This window comes from Nematolebias whitei, chromosome 3, assembly GCF_014905685.2.
Source record: "Nematolebias whitei isolate Nwh7 chromosome 3, NemWhi1, whole genome shotgun sequence".
Taxonomy (NCBI): Eukaryota; Metazoa; Chordata; class Actinopteri; order Cyprinodontiformes; family Rivulidae; genus Nematolebias; species Nematolebias whitei.
In genome coordinates this window covers 14,697,966-14,712,230 of record NC_056500.1, presented here as the reverse complement: position 1 = coordinate 14,712,230, position 14,265 = coordinate 14,697,966, and the positions used below count along the sequence as shown (strand labels likewise).

The 14,265-nt window shown below is 37.2% G+C and overlaps 3 protein-coding genes across 3 annotated transcripts in view; 1 reads left to right on the top strand and 2 right to left on the bottom strand.

The window, feature by feature from the left end:
* The window catches only part of kdm4b (lysine (K)-specific demethylase 4B), a 62,889-nt gene extending 60,883 nt beyond the window's left edge, over positions 1–2,006 (bottom strand). Inside the window, exon 1 of the mRNA XM_037698021.1 lies at positions 1,899–2,006. The gene's annotated coding sequence lies outside the window, so the exon portion shown is untranslated. The remainder of the gene's footprint in view (positions 1–1,898) is intronic.
* The window catches only part of LOC119430598 (cartilage oligomeric matrix protein), a gene marked incomplete at its 5' end in the record, with an annotated part of 568,315 nt that overhangs the window by 415,878 nt on the left and 138,172 nt on the right, over positions 1–14,265 (top strand). The window lies entirely within an intron of this gene.
* Positions 3,807–14,239, bottom strand: uhrf1 (ubiquitin-like with PHD and ring finger domains 1). Its single transcript, XM_037698028.1, has 16 exons — positions 14,079–14,239; positions 13,611–13,877; positions 12,894–13,039; positions 11,816–12,031; positions 11,426–11,541; positions 11,131–11,317; positions 10,797–10,920; positions 10,527–10,634; positions 10,155–10,259; positions 9,872–9,978; positions 9,602–9,764; positions 9,313–9,450; positions 9,056–9,155; positions 8,617–8,765; positions 7,438–7,536; positions 3,807–3,953 (listed from the first exon to the last, which is right to left on the bottom strand). The coding sequence occupies exons 1-16, from the start codon at positions 14,229–14,231 to the stop codon at positions 3,807–3,809; spliced, it is 2,325 nt and encodes a 774-aa protein (XP_037553956.1). The 5' UTR covers positions 14,232–14,239.

Sequence of the window (14,265 nt, the reverse complement as noted above, 5' to 3'; positions counted from 1 at the left end):
TAACACCGTAATTATGCCATGTGCTGTTTTTTTATTTATTTATCAAAGTTATTATTGCTTTTATTAAAACCTATAGAATCCACTTGTTAAAGTATATTCTTATTTGAGGCATTGCTGCTTCTACTAAAAGGTCAAGATCAAGGTTCTTTATTGTCATTCATATCACATGTGGTACATGAGGTGGAATGAAATTGTGTACACAGGGTCCCAGTTACAGCCAACAATACAAAGTGCAAAAAGAAACAGTAAACAAGGATCTAAGATAAACTAAGACGTACACCAAATGGTAAGCTAAAAGATCCAAGACACAAGCCAGTCACTAATAGTGCAAAACAATACACCGAACAACAGCAACATGAACATGAGTCTTTGTGGGTGGATGAGTACGAATGAATGAATAAAGCAGCATGAAATAATCAGCATTAATTAAACCTTTATTTATACAGGTTAGTCCCACTGAGCCTAACTAACGGACTCATTTACAAAAGAGACCTGAGCATCATGCGATCAGAAGCATGGATAAGCATGCTAATAATAAAGTCTCTCTTGTAAATGAGTCCTCTGAGACTCATTTACAAGAGACCTGAGCAGCATGAGATCAGCACCATGAGATCAGCAGCATGGATAAGCATGCTAATAATAAAGTCCCAGAGGACTCATTTACAAGAGACCTGAGCAGCAAGAGATCAGCAGCATGGATAATCAGCAGCACATACCAACAATTAAAGTTGCATTACAGTGTTTGTGTTTTTCTTTCCAGTGATAATCCTGATTAGGGATTCATGAGCCTAACAGCTTCAGCTTCAAGCTGTTGCTCAGTCTAGTGGTTCTACACTTAATGCTCCACAACCTCCTAAAAATAACTGAAGCATCAGCTAAATAATTTAAAAGGTTTAAATTTAGCTGGTAAACAATACTTTTTAAAAAAAAAATTTATTTGGACATCGGTGGTCACAAACACGACAAGATGTGACATGTTTTACGTAAACTAAGACTAATTAAAATAAACATATCCTTACATTTCTAGGCAGTCTTTCATTCAGATTCCTAACAAATAGTCCACCATTTGTTTCTTAAGGTAAGACAAAAAAAAAGTGATTTCAATTTAACAACTCGTTTGCATATGGTTAAGAAAAAGAAAAACTTGACAACAGCAAACATGCCAGTAGTTTTAAAAGTCACTCTGCTTCACTGTAGCTAAACAAAAGCAATATGGCCCAAAGTGGCCCAAATACTACAATAAACATGTTTCAGTTTAAAACTGAGCATCAGATCATAAAAAACTTCAAATAACACAATGGACAGTTCCTGTTTTACCCTGATTTATTCGTGAAAGTCACAGGAACCCCAGCTGTTAAAAACCACAACAAAAAGGGGCCTAAATGGACCCTTTAATTCATGGGCCTGACCCTTATTTAAACGCTTAAGCGACCAAATAAAATATTGGGATGATGAAACTCATGAAATGTGTTTAAAACACAATTACGTATTTCATGCATATTGTTTTGTTGTGCTAAAACCATCATGATGGAGTAGTAGTACATTATTGCTCACTACTACTAGTCGACGCTAGCCACAGCTGTCTCTCACCCTATCATTCTTATTCACGAAAGCAGCGATAGAAAGCCATAAAACGATCGCAACGAACAAAGTACGGAACATTAACACGGCCAGTGCACACTTGTAATCTCTTAAATACTGAATGCATGCAACTGAGTCAAGATAATCGTGTCCAAAGGTTCAATTCAACGTCTTTTAATGTTAGCTAGCCTCGAGCTAACTGCATCCATTTAAAAAAGAAAACAACACGACGAAGAGCAACACAACATCGCGATTAAACGGAAAAAAAATACACTAAACCCTCATGCAATAAAAGAAACTGTGAGGAAATGTTTTACCTCCTGCAGCAAAATATTGCACTCTTTCTGTTTTGCTCAATTTGGTTTCGGTTAGTAAATATACCCCCCTAACGATTTTCTTCTAGCATTAAGCTAGTTTCCGGTCAAATCTGTTTCGAGTCACGCCCATCTCAGTCATTGTGCATTGTGATTGGCTAGTTAATGAAGAAAGTCATTTTATGATTGGCTCTTTTGGTAATGGACACACACAATATCCAATCATATCTAACGCCCTCTGGACCCTTGCGTTTCTGGGCTATTTAGGCTTTCTTACTACACGAATGCACACAAACACTATCTGGTTTGGTAAATGTCCTTCATGAGCTGCAGTGATAAAAATGTCTACAGCGCAGCCAACATTACGCATTTTCCCCATCTTGTTTCATGTTAAAGCTTTGTTAATCTATGAATTTACTCAAATTTCTTCATAAGCCTTGTTCAAGTTGTCCATACCTTGAACTCGGTGTGACACGATCTTCCTTTAAATTACAAGCAATCTTACCATTGCAGCTTAATATTACAAAGAGTTATCTTGAAAAATTAAAATGCTGAAATGTTATTAAGACACGTTCCCAATCCAACTACACCACTCAAGCTTTTATTGAATAACACTGTATTGACAAAATTTTGCAAATATGTGCAAGGAATTCAAAAAAAAAAAAATACAAATCCAAAAAGGTCTAGAGAAAATTGTACATATTCAGAAAATATACATTTTTCAGGTTATGTATTTTTTTGTCTAATAAAACATGAGTGGCATTAAAACACACTTGATGAACTTTAGCACAACATTTATTTAACAGACAATGGTAACGGAGAAAAAAATAAAATTCAGTTTATATCAAATGTTAATTTTAGAAGTGGTTTGTATTTTTATTGAGGCTAAATGGAAACAGTTTAACTTGGATGGCACAAATTGTGAAAAGATGGAAAAAGCATAGATTTGCCTATAATTATCCAAAAAATACAAATGGAGACTCTAGGCTCAAATAAGCTTGAATATAAAAGGGTCAACTTAGAGCTAGATAGATTAATGGGAATTCTACTTTACTCTTGCTTCAGCATTGGTTTCTTTGGACTATTTCATAGTAAATCATTAAAAAAATGAGGGAAAGCTAAAATCTGATGGCATATATTGTGCTTTTCAATCTACAGTCTTTTAAAGAGTTATCAAATTCATCAGGAAAATGTTATTGTTTAGAAATTTATTATACAAATCAAAAAAAAAAGTACAACGTTTAATGACACGGTTTCTAAATAAGACACTTCTTTGCTTGAAAACGGAAAAACAAACCCCGTTTCTTCTGTTTGTCAAATTTGGGTTCACATTTTAATATTATTCAGAATTAACTTTTCTTTCACATTAGTGCAATTTTAATCTAAGAATCTTGCTTGGACAAATTAAACCAATACATTCTCAGCTGTTTCTATTAGCACCAACATTTTAACCATCTGCGGCCACCATAACGGCAAGGCAAATAACATTTCAATTAAAAATATTACGTAAAAGAATCTTCGAACAAGTTTGAAAGTGACTTAAGCAGTCTTGACTAAATATTTTAACGAGGGCTAAACATTGAATAATAATAAAAAATAAAATAAAAAACGGGGGGCACACAATTTCAATTATGGACACAAGCATTAATTAATAGAAAAATCTAAAACCCATTAATTTAGTAACGTTACAGCCAGTAACCAATTTTTTTTTGTAGTTTTTAATTTATCAAAAACAGTAAAACATGGCAGAATGACTATAAAAAAAATTGTAGTTTTTCAGCCCACAAGTATTGTAACTTTATAATCACAGAAAATATATTAAAAGAAACAAACTCTTTATTGCTTGGTCAGAAAATGCCCCTTACAGTTTTAATTGAGTTTCCTTGAGGGCTGAGCAGGCGGAAGCAATGATCATCGCCCGTTGTTGTATCCTGGGAAAAGCTGGGTTAGAATGTCCTGCAGCGCTTCGTTGACAGACATGGAGTAGTTCTTGCCCAGATCATGTCTGCAGGCTGGGCAGGTGTACACATCTGCCCTGAACGACCGTTGAAGGCATTCCTAAAGTAAAAAAAATAAAAACTTTAAAAAATAAACCCCAAGCCTTTTAAACTTCAATGTTTAACCTAACAAGCATAAGAATTTCAGTGACCAGAGGTTCAGCAGATGAGCACAAACAATAATCCATTATACCATGTTTTGTGGAGCAGAGAGCTGCCCAGAGGAGCTGGAGATGGTGGAGGTTAAGGTTAAAGTTACAATGCTCAGAGGCCCAGGGTAGGGGCAAATGAGTAGAGAGGCAGGTGTGGGCGTTTCACCTTCCCCACCCACATTTTGATGTTGTCAGTCCGGGGGGGTCGAACCAGCAAACTTCCAATCACTGGCTCACCTTCTCTAACCTCTGCGCCACCACTCCCCATAATACCCTTCCTCTACACACCATCATGTACTTTAGATCATTTCAGTAATGTCAGCATTACTTAGATCAGCAGTATAAAAGCCACTGAACAGAATTGTTAAACATTATGTCAGGTTTGCCTCGACAGGCTCAAATCCAATAAATTTTACAGCAACGTGGAACATCTCTTGAAACTAGGGCATTAACAGAGTGCTCGAGTAATCTACACATCGATTGCTAGGACATCTATCGAGGTTAAAAAAGTTACGTCGAGTATCCGTAGTGACGTCATATTATGTGACCACCGTATGATCGTAGGGGGCGGTGTTGCACTGTTGCAGGTCACACCGGGTCCAATCCACCGAACCAGAACCAGTTTCGGTTTAAGTTTCGTTCTGTACGTGCTGCATGTTTGCAGTTTAATAATAATAACTAACAGTTTAGTTTTCCTGTGACGTATTTGCAGTATGATAAATGGTAGGAGTATAATATACGCTCCCAATGTTTTGTTGGTCTTTTTATTTATTTTTGTATCTTGAGATTCTATGACGTCATCAAATACTCGAGTTCTACTCGGGTTTTATTATGTTAATGTCGAGTTTAAAAATTATATACCCATTCAACCCCTACTTGAAACCAAAATAAATCAAACCAAAAGAAAGAGGTTCAATGAGACTAACCTGTATAAAGGTTGAATGAAAATTGTGTGTATGCATATGTACCTCACACTTCTAAGCTGCACAAAAGACTGCTTCATATGTCTTTATTCACTGATACTGACCAGATACACTAAAAGACACATCGCGTGCTCATGGAAAAGATGTCAGCCTGTTTGAGAAGGGTCAAATCATTGGCATCAAACGGAGAAAACATCTAAGGAGATTGCAAAAACTACTAAAATTGGGTAAGAACTGTCCAACGCATTATTAAAAACTGGAAGGATAGTGGGGACCCATCGTCTTTGAGAGAGAAATGTGGCCGGAAACAAAAGCCTGAATGATCGTGATCGGCGATCACTTAAACATTTGGTGAAATCAAATGGAAGAAAAACAACAGTAGCACTCAGGGCCATGTTTAATAGAGAAAGTAAGAGCATTTCCACATGCACAATGTGAAGGGAACTCAATGAATTGGGACTGAACAGCTGTGTAGCCTTAAGAAAACCACTAATCAGTGAGGCTAACTGGAAAAAAAGGCTTCAATTTGCTAGGGAGCATAAAGATTGGACTCTGGAGCAATGGAAGAAGGTCATGTGGTCTGAGGAGTCCAGATGAACCCAGTTCCAGAGTGATGGGCACATCAGGGTAAGAAGAGAGGCAGGTGAAGTGATGCACCCATCATGCCTAGTGCCTAGTCATCAATTCAAGATATTGGTGAAAAATTAATTCATCAACACTGGATGGAAATAGATCTCGTGACATTGCAGAAGCTTATTGAAACAATGCCACAGCGAATGCATGCAGTAATCAAAGCTAATGGCGGTCCAACAAAATATTAGTGCGTGACCTTTTTTTTTGGCCAGGCAGTGTATATAAAGACGCATTCAACACAATGTTTTTCTAAAATCACAAGTGGCAGTAGGTGTTTTCAGACCAAATAATTCTGGGAGCGCTTTACAAGGTAAGGCTTTCCAAAGCAGTCGAAAGAGCAAGGTCTGTTTGTTGCCAATATGAACTGTGTGATTGTACAATGTGCCAAATTAAAACAGTATTAACATTAAAGGATGCAGTCAACACAGCTGCACCGTTATTGTGTTGAAGGTGTAAGAATTACAGAGTTGCAATGAAGATGTGCAGTTTTAGAACTTGAGTTTAGAATGGCAAGAAAGTGAAGAAGTTAAAATAAGAGCAACCAATTATATTTCATACCACAGAGGCTGAATTTGTTTAATGCAGATGAGGTTACCCCAACTTGCATATAGTTGCCTTTGGATTAAACAGTCAGAACGAACCATAACCTATGAGTTCTGGATTATCACCTAAATTTTACTATTCATGTGGACGGTTTCTTTTGGGGAAAAAAAAAACAAAAAAAAACCAGTTTATTGGTGCCAAGATGGCCTCCGGGGCCCACCCTCTCCCCGGTCAACTCCTCTGAGACGGTCATGCCAAAGTGGTTCAAAACACCTGGTGAGTTGAGTCTGTGTGACCAAAGGTCATGCTCAATAATCCAGGTATAAAATCCAACACTGTTCTGTCAAGTCATCTGGACGGTTTCTTTCTTGGTTGAGACATTTTGTCCTTCATCCAAAGGACTTCTTCAATCTGAGGAGCCACCAAACAAAACTGATTCCCACAAACAGCATATTCCAAACTATTTTCCCCCACTATGGAGTATGCTGTTTGTGGGAATCAGTTTTGTTTGGTGGCTCCTCAGACTGAAAAAGTCCTTTGGATGAAAGACGAAACGTCTCGGCAAAAAAAAGAAAAAGAAAGAAAAGAAACCGTCCAGATGACCTGACTGAACATTGTTGGATTTTAAACCTGGGTTATCGAGCATGAACTTTGGTGTTCATAATTCATGTTTTTTACCCTTCCAGGCAATGCAGCCTACTGTTCTAAAATAAAAATAAAGATTTTAAAAAAGTAATTGGAAAAAAAAAAATCTTAAAATCCACAGAAATATTTTAATACATTGAAGCTACACAAGAAGCTGGCATTGAAAAAAAACTTCTTTAAATTTTTTATTATTAGAGCAATTGCTTGGTGAGCATTCTTCTTGAGTTCCTTAACTTACAAGTGAACCAATCATATCCCAGCAGATAACACAACTTCCTCTGAAGTAAAAAACCCAATAAAGCAGCTAAGAAACTGCAAATGGCCACATTTCTGTAGTTAAACAAAAAGAACAGGAACTGCTTTACAAAATGAAAAATTGAGAAAACAGCAACCGACATGTCGTGTTTGTCTTCCTTACACACTTGCATGTTAATAATGCTTTATCACCAGCTCCACTGCTTGCTTAAAAGTAAATACTGTATAACAAAATCCTATTTTGCACTTGTTCCTTAAAAAAGGACAATCAGACGTTAACAGTCTCACCAGTAATGCACTGTGTAGAAATGATTTTCATCCCTATTTGCATCATTTCTAATAAGTTAGGAGGAAAACCTTGCCTTATTAATCTAACAGAATATTAGCTTCTTACCCTGCAGACGTTGTGTTGACATTCTGTGGTGATGGGCTGAAAGACCACTTCTTGGCAGCAAATGCAGAGGAAAACTTCTTCAACTTTGCTCAAGAATTTCTGTAAGAATAAAACCAAATTATTTAAAACCTGTCAAGAAAGAAGTCATCTGTTCATTTTTTTTTTTTTTTAAGTTGACAAGTTTTTAAGACTTGAGTGTTAAAATGACTTTACGCTTCCATTGTGTTATTTAAAGAAATACTAAACTTTTAAAAACAATTTCAAAAGTTACAGAGTGCAGTTTCAAAAAAAAAAAAAGGCTAAACCTTGAATCCAATGAAGATTCTTTATTAGAACACATCTTTAATCCAAACTAAACTTTTTATCCATACTTTAAGTGAACCAATAAATCTAGTTTAGACAAAGCCAACAAAGACCTTAGATTTCCATGTAACTGTACTTATATAGCATCTTTCTATCTAGTCAAGATACTCAAAGCGCTTTAAAACACAATCTGTGCCCTCATTTACTCATTCATACATCACTCTACTTTAGCTATATAAAGCTAATCTGAATCTGTAGACTAATCAGTGCTTTAGGTCACATTCATACACCGATGGGACACACATAGGAGGCACTAAGGGGTTCAGTGTCTTGCCCAGGGACACTTCAGCATGTGACTGTTGGTGGCATTGAACCACAAACTCTCCCATTGGAGGACGACTGTTGTAACCACTCAGCCACAGCTGCCACCACTGCTACTAGCTTTCTAAAAACAATAATAAAAAAAATAAAAAAGGTAGTAATCCATTATAAAGTAACTTGATAAGATGCTTGCATCGGAAAACTACTGCTGATATGAAAGTTTCAGTCTGAAGTAAATTCTTATTGTAAAATGAGGCTGTAAGCAGCTGCTCATTCCTTCAAAATCATGTCTAAAGACATATCTTGTGCTTGTGGAAACTGTGGTAATTTATTTTACAACAATGACACTATTGGCCTGTATTAAGCAAGCAAATAAGTGGCTAAAAACATTGGTTCTTTTTAACTAAAAGCAGTTTTTGAACAGCAACAGAAACACGAGTCTGTGTGAGCAGATGAGCACGCATGAACACAGCAACATGATAAGCCAATAAACAACAACAACAACAATAAGCCAATTAAACTGATAATAAAAAATAAAAATAAAAACATCCTCACCGGTCCAAGTGCCCGTGACTCCATGGCTTCATCCCACAGCTTCTTGTTTTGCTTGTCGCTCTTGATGAGGGTTTTCTGCTCCGGTGTAAGCTCGTACGCCTCCACTTTGACCTTTTTAGGAGACTTGGCTGGTGAGCTCTTGGAAGATTCTGAGAAAAAAAAAAAATATATATATATGTATACATATATATATATATACAGTATATATAGCTTTTATTATTTTAATTTTTACTTCTAAAGAGCAGATTTTCACATGCCCTCAAAAACTGTGATAATTTCTTCAAATGTATTTCTTCCATTTGTTACTAAATACAAAATATTCCCTACATAAATGCCTTGTTTTTTGTTGTAAAAACTAAAAAAAAAAAAAAAAAAAATTACACAGAAAAAATAAAAAATAAAAACACAACCAAAGGGCCTAAAGTCTGAAAGAACATACCGCTGCCCTGAGATTTTCTCTTCCTCTTCGCCTTACTGGGTGTCGCTTCCTCCTCGACCTCATTTTTGTTCTCCTTCTCCTTTTGATAACCAGCTGGATACTACAAAAAGTCAACATAATTACTTACAACAGCTCGAACATGCAAAGGATAAACAAAGTTGGGTTTTTTTTGTTTTGTTTTTTTTACAATGTAGTACATGGAACAATAAAACTTTAACCCTTTAAACAACAAAACAAATGTGAATTGTGATATTTACCTGAATGGTGAGCCCAAGTTTTTTGATGCGTTCCTTGCCTTCTCTGGTCCATGGAGCCGGCTCATCGTCATCACGCTTCAGCAGATACCGCCAGACCAAGAATCCAGACTTCCCTTTGTCTGGCCAGTACTTCACCACCTATGAAATACATAAAAAATAAAAGTTATTTCTCAAAGAGTTGGGTCACACAATTTGCCAGAAAAGAAAATCAAGTGTGTTTAATGCTACACTTGTTCCAAATTAGATCTAACCCACCAAACACTGGAGCATCTCTCATGTTCCCTCGTACCTTGTATATCCCGTCATATCGGTTCCCTTCCTCGGGGCAGTATTTACTGTGCTTTCGTCCTTTGCAGTTACGCACAACTCTGACTGGTTTGCCCTCTCTCCAGTTTTTGGCCTCTGCTCCATTTTTGTCATTTACAGGAACGTTGCAGTTGAGAGCCAGTGCCCTAATGAACAAAAACACACACAATTTAAAGGGGGGGGGGAGAAGGAAAAAGTACACCTAGACAACAACAAAAAATTAAAATTAGCATTACAATTGTTTTAGCCATACCGGTTCATGTGGGTCAGAGTTTGATCACATGATTGCTCAGCTGTTCTCTTATTTCCAGACAGATCCCGTCCTCCTGAGCCAGTATAGGTGAACTCGTTACCATCATCCTGTAAAGAAAGATATACACAACCATGTAGAAAGTTCTAGTTCCATAATAAAATACAACACTTTAACTGATTAACTGAACGTAAAACAAAATAGACAAAATGCAACATTTCTTAAAAAAGTTATCCTTAGCATTCATGCGTTATTGTTAAATATACAGGAAAAAAAAAATGCATACCACGTCGTCTTCATAACCTCCTGCCAGGACTAAGGAGTAGGAACCGTCGTTGCTTCGGCCATGAATTCCAGCAACATGAGGCCGATGAACACCAGATTCACTAACCTAGAAAAAAAAATTATATAGTGAAGTTTAGCATTTACTTAATCGAAATTACAACAGTTTTATAGCTTGTGTTAAATCTCCAATGTCAGTTACCTTAATTACTGGGAGGGACCCTTTAATTTCAAGTTTAAACTACATTTACAGTCTAACAAACGTTCTATCGTTTTAACAAACTGCCTAAATGGTTATAATTTAATCACTGATTTTATCAATATTTATTATTGTACACACTTGTTTGTTTTCTCATTGAGACCGAGTTAGACAAACCTGCACTCTGAATTTCCACAGGGAGCCGACAGGGACTCCGGGGATTGGGCCATAGTGGTTAGATGGGACAATGGTGCACTGCTTGGTTCGACCCACACATGCCATTCCCTAGAAAGTGAAGTTTCCATTTCAAAACTTTAGTATTTAACCCCCTTTTTAAAGAACAAAACAAAAACACTGCACTTAACACTAAGCACACAACGCGAGATGCATAATCTACTACAGGATGTGATTTTTTTCTTTATATGGGTAAGACTTCTTGTACATCACCTTGCCCCAGTCTCTCTGGCTTGAGGAGCTGGCAGAAGCCATCTTTGCCTTCTTCTTGCTTTCCTTCAGTTTCTCTCCAGCCAGGACAACTTCACTGGTGTCAATACGGCAACCCGGGCAATACCTGAGACAATAATCATGATTATGTTATTACTTATCAAGAGTTGTGTCTAGTGTTGGATTTTGTCAAAAAGCTATCAGATTTCTTACTAAACCCAACATTATTCTAAACATTTCACATTATTTGCATCATTATTTTTAGCTATACTTTAGCTTATTTCAACTAACTGAGGGTTAATCTGGATTTTTAAAAATGCATCAAGTTTCTACTCACCAATCCTCATCCTCAGGGATGGAAGTTAGTGGAGGATCCAGACAGTAGATGTGATAGGCCATGTCGCACTCATCACACAGCAACTGCTTGTCAGGATCCTGCTTGATCCCACAGCTGTGACAATTACACCAGCGACAGCTTTTCTTGGGATCATCCTTGCAGTGCTTGCATTCAGGTCCATTTGATCCTGGAGAATACAGATATAAAGGTGCATCTTATTTATCAATGCACTATGGTTGGGTAAAGAAAGTTTGGACAATGCAGATTTGTGTTATACAAGTTATCTTCGACCTACTTTTTAATGGACTCTCATTTCCAGCTGGAATTTCGCTCGGTGAACCAGGCTCCTCAATTTTATAGATTTCAGTCAGAAACATGATCCGGCAGTCATTAAGAGAGTCACCAGCATCACTGCGAATAAAGAAGAAACCCATTAAAGCTTTCGGCAAAGCTAAAACATGGCTGCAAATTCTGCTTCCAATATTTTCACTGCAACGTTGAGCAATCTGCCGATACCACAACAGGAAACCTGCTGCTACTAAACCAACTGTTGTGGCATTACAAGCCCCACAAACTGTTGCAATGAGATCCCCGAAGAAAGCATTCACCTGGCACCACAATAAGTGAAGATTACCAGATGAAGTTTTCATAACGTACTCAATATAGCATTAAACAGCACCCTCACCCAAGAATGATCTTGGCACAGATCTCTCGCAATGTGCGAGTCTCCCGCTTCTTCTGGATCTCAGCATCATACCAGTACCCACGTTCCTTGGGGTCATCTGGATTATAGTTGAGCATGACAACCATTCCGGGCTCTAGTTGATGCCACTCGTACGTTATTCGGGCTCTTGGGCGGACATCCTTGGCCAGTACCTGAATCACTCCATTCTCTGGGTAGCTGTGACAGTTAATATGATAACATATCATTATGCAACAGAAGCTCAAGCTACATGTCTTCATAGGTGTGTAATGGAAAAATTAAATAGAAATTAGTAGTGAAGACAAACAACCAAAACAGCTGCAGGCTCAAACAGTTACACCACACAGGTGAAGGTTCCTGCCAGAACTGTTGCATCGCAACCTCAAACACAAGGGCACTTTTGATAGAAAGCAAAGAAAGGGGGTATCCGTTAACTACACCAGACATTTATCTTTTAGTCCTCTCCTCTTCAAGATTAGAAAATTAACTCAGCTAACATGTTAGTTTTAATATTATGTATTCTTAAGCTTAGTCACATCCATGTCCCTCTGCCTGCAGATGATTCTCTAAATTGAAATTGATCTAAACTGGTAATAATGTGGCAGCCTCTGACCACTAGTTCCACTGACTTAAGTCCTGTGTTGTTCCTCACAACTTTTGTTTTTGGTCTGTCATAACTTATTTATAGTTTATTTTCTGGGTTTTAGCTACATGACATTCTTTTTGCACCTTCTCTTCTTTTGCTAAGGCTCCACTCTGATGTAATTCACTGTTAAATTTGGAGACTATAATTAATTTTATGGTCTCACCCAGAACATGAAATTGCACCTTTTAAAGTTTTCCTTGAAAGCTTTATTATCTGAATCTAATTATTGTCTGCATCGCTGGCGACTTTCAATTTTTACAACAAAAAAATAAAAAGATTGTGCTTACACTACTAGTGAGCAAATTTTTGTTAACAGTGGTTTGATGGCATCACTGCACACAGTTTTTTGCATGACAAGATTTGCATTTTACTAATTAAATAATCAAGAGATCACAATTAAGAAAAACTTCTCACTCTTCGTATTTGACGTGGTACAGGATCTCTTCCTCGTCTGGTTGTTTTTCCCCTCCCTCTTTTTGGGGCATCTTTGTAACATTCACAATCTGGGCCTCAAACCAAGCTCCCATGTTTAGGTCTCTTGCATCCACCAGGTCGTTAATCTTAAAATGCAAATAATAACAATAATTAAAAATTTAAAAAAACAAGTTGAATGATCATGGAGATCTCATCTTAAAGTTATCTTTAAGATATTAAAGAGCTTAAAAGTCATAAAACATACATTTCCAATTTTGACTTATAAAAACAGTCACAACATGTTGAAAATATGTTAACATTCAAAACCTTCAATATATACTATAAAGAAAGTAAAAATTTTTAAAGCTTTGAATTATCACTTTTTAGCATCAGCATATCTGGAGTTTTATTACATGTCGCCACTGATGCCAAATTTTAAATTTGTAAAATATTCACAGTCTGTCAAAACGTAACATCTTGATAACAAAGACTAATAAATGCAGCGTAAACATAAAACATAAGAAATGCCTTAAAATGAACAGAAAACAGAAACTTGTTCTGCATTAATCAATGATGATTATAGCCAGAAAATTACCACCTTGTGTTGTTTCCAGGCAGGTTCATGACAGATGTTTCTACGACTGCCTTTCTCTGCTAAAGCAACGCAACGCTAAACGCAACATCGGTTTAATCTGGACCACAATCTGCAAGAAGTACCTTGTAAAATCCAAATCCAGGATAGACGAGATCCGAGTTGTTTGTCTGAGCAGACGTTCCGGCGGTCTGACCTTCGACCTCGCCGTGAGTGGAGTTCTTGTCAGACTCGCTCTGGGTTGAACCACAACCGGAATCTGAGTCTGATAGCTCAGCTTCTTTGTCCTTGATTTTGACGACATCAGCAGGGGGCATCTTCTGCCTAACAAGCAGCTGCACTATGTCATTGAGGCCCACACTATAGTCAAATATGGTATGGCCGTCTTCCATCTATGAATACACAAACACACATTATTACATTACCAAAATAATGCATTCTTCATGCAAGCATCTACTGAGCTTACCTTAGACTGAATAAACCAAATGTTAGAAGTTATTTGTTAGATTCTAATAAAAATAAAAACTCCCAAACTTTTGCCCTATATCATGTTTGCATACATCAAAAGTAATATTTCAACCACAAAATCTCACCTGCTTGCCACGATAAAACAGTCTCTGTCTCTCTGGCTCCACCTTGAACAGCTCCATGATTTTGACACGCAGCTCATCCACCTTAGTGAGTTTGGACAGGGAATCTACCCGGTGGGTTTCCTTCCCATCCATGGTGCGCACTTGAATCCACATTGCAGCTGCCCTGTGTAAACACCCAAACCAAACA

Bases quoted from the DNA above. Each gene is read 5' to 3' on its own strand.
- uhrf1 (XM_037698028.1), bottom strand. From the start codon at position 14,231: ATGTGGATTCAAGTGCGCACCATGGATGGGAAGGAAACCCACCGGGTA. The intron at 10,921-11,130 runs GTGAGTAGAAAC...TTATTGTCTCAG, and splicing joins ATCCCTGAGGATGAGGATTG to GTATTGCCCGGGTTGCCGTA. The intron at 9,451-9,601 runs GTACGAGGGAAC...TGTATTTCATAG, and splicing joins GATATGACGGGATATACAAG to GTGGTGAAGTACTGGCCAGA.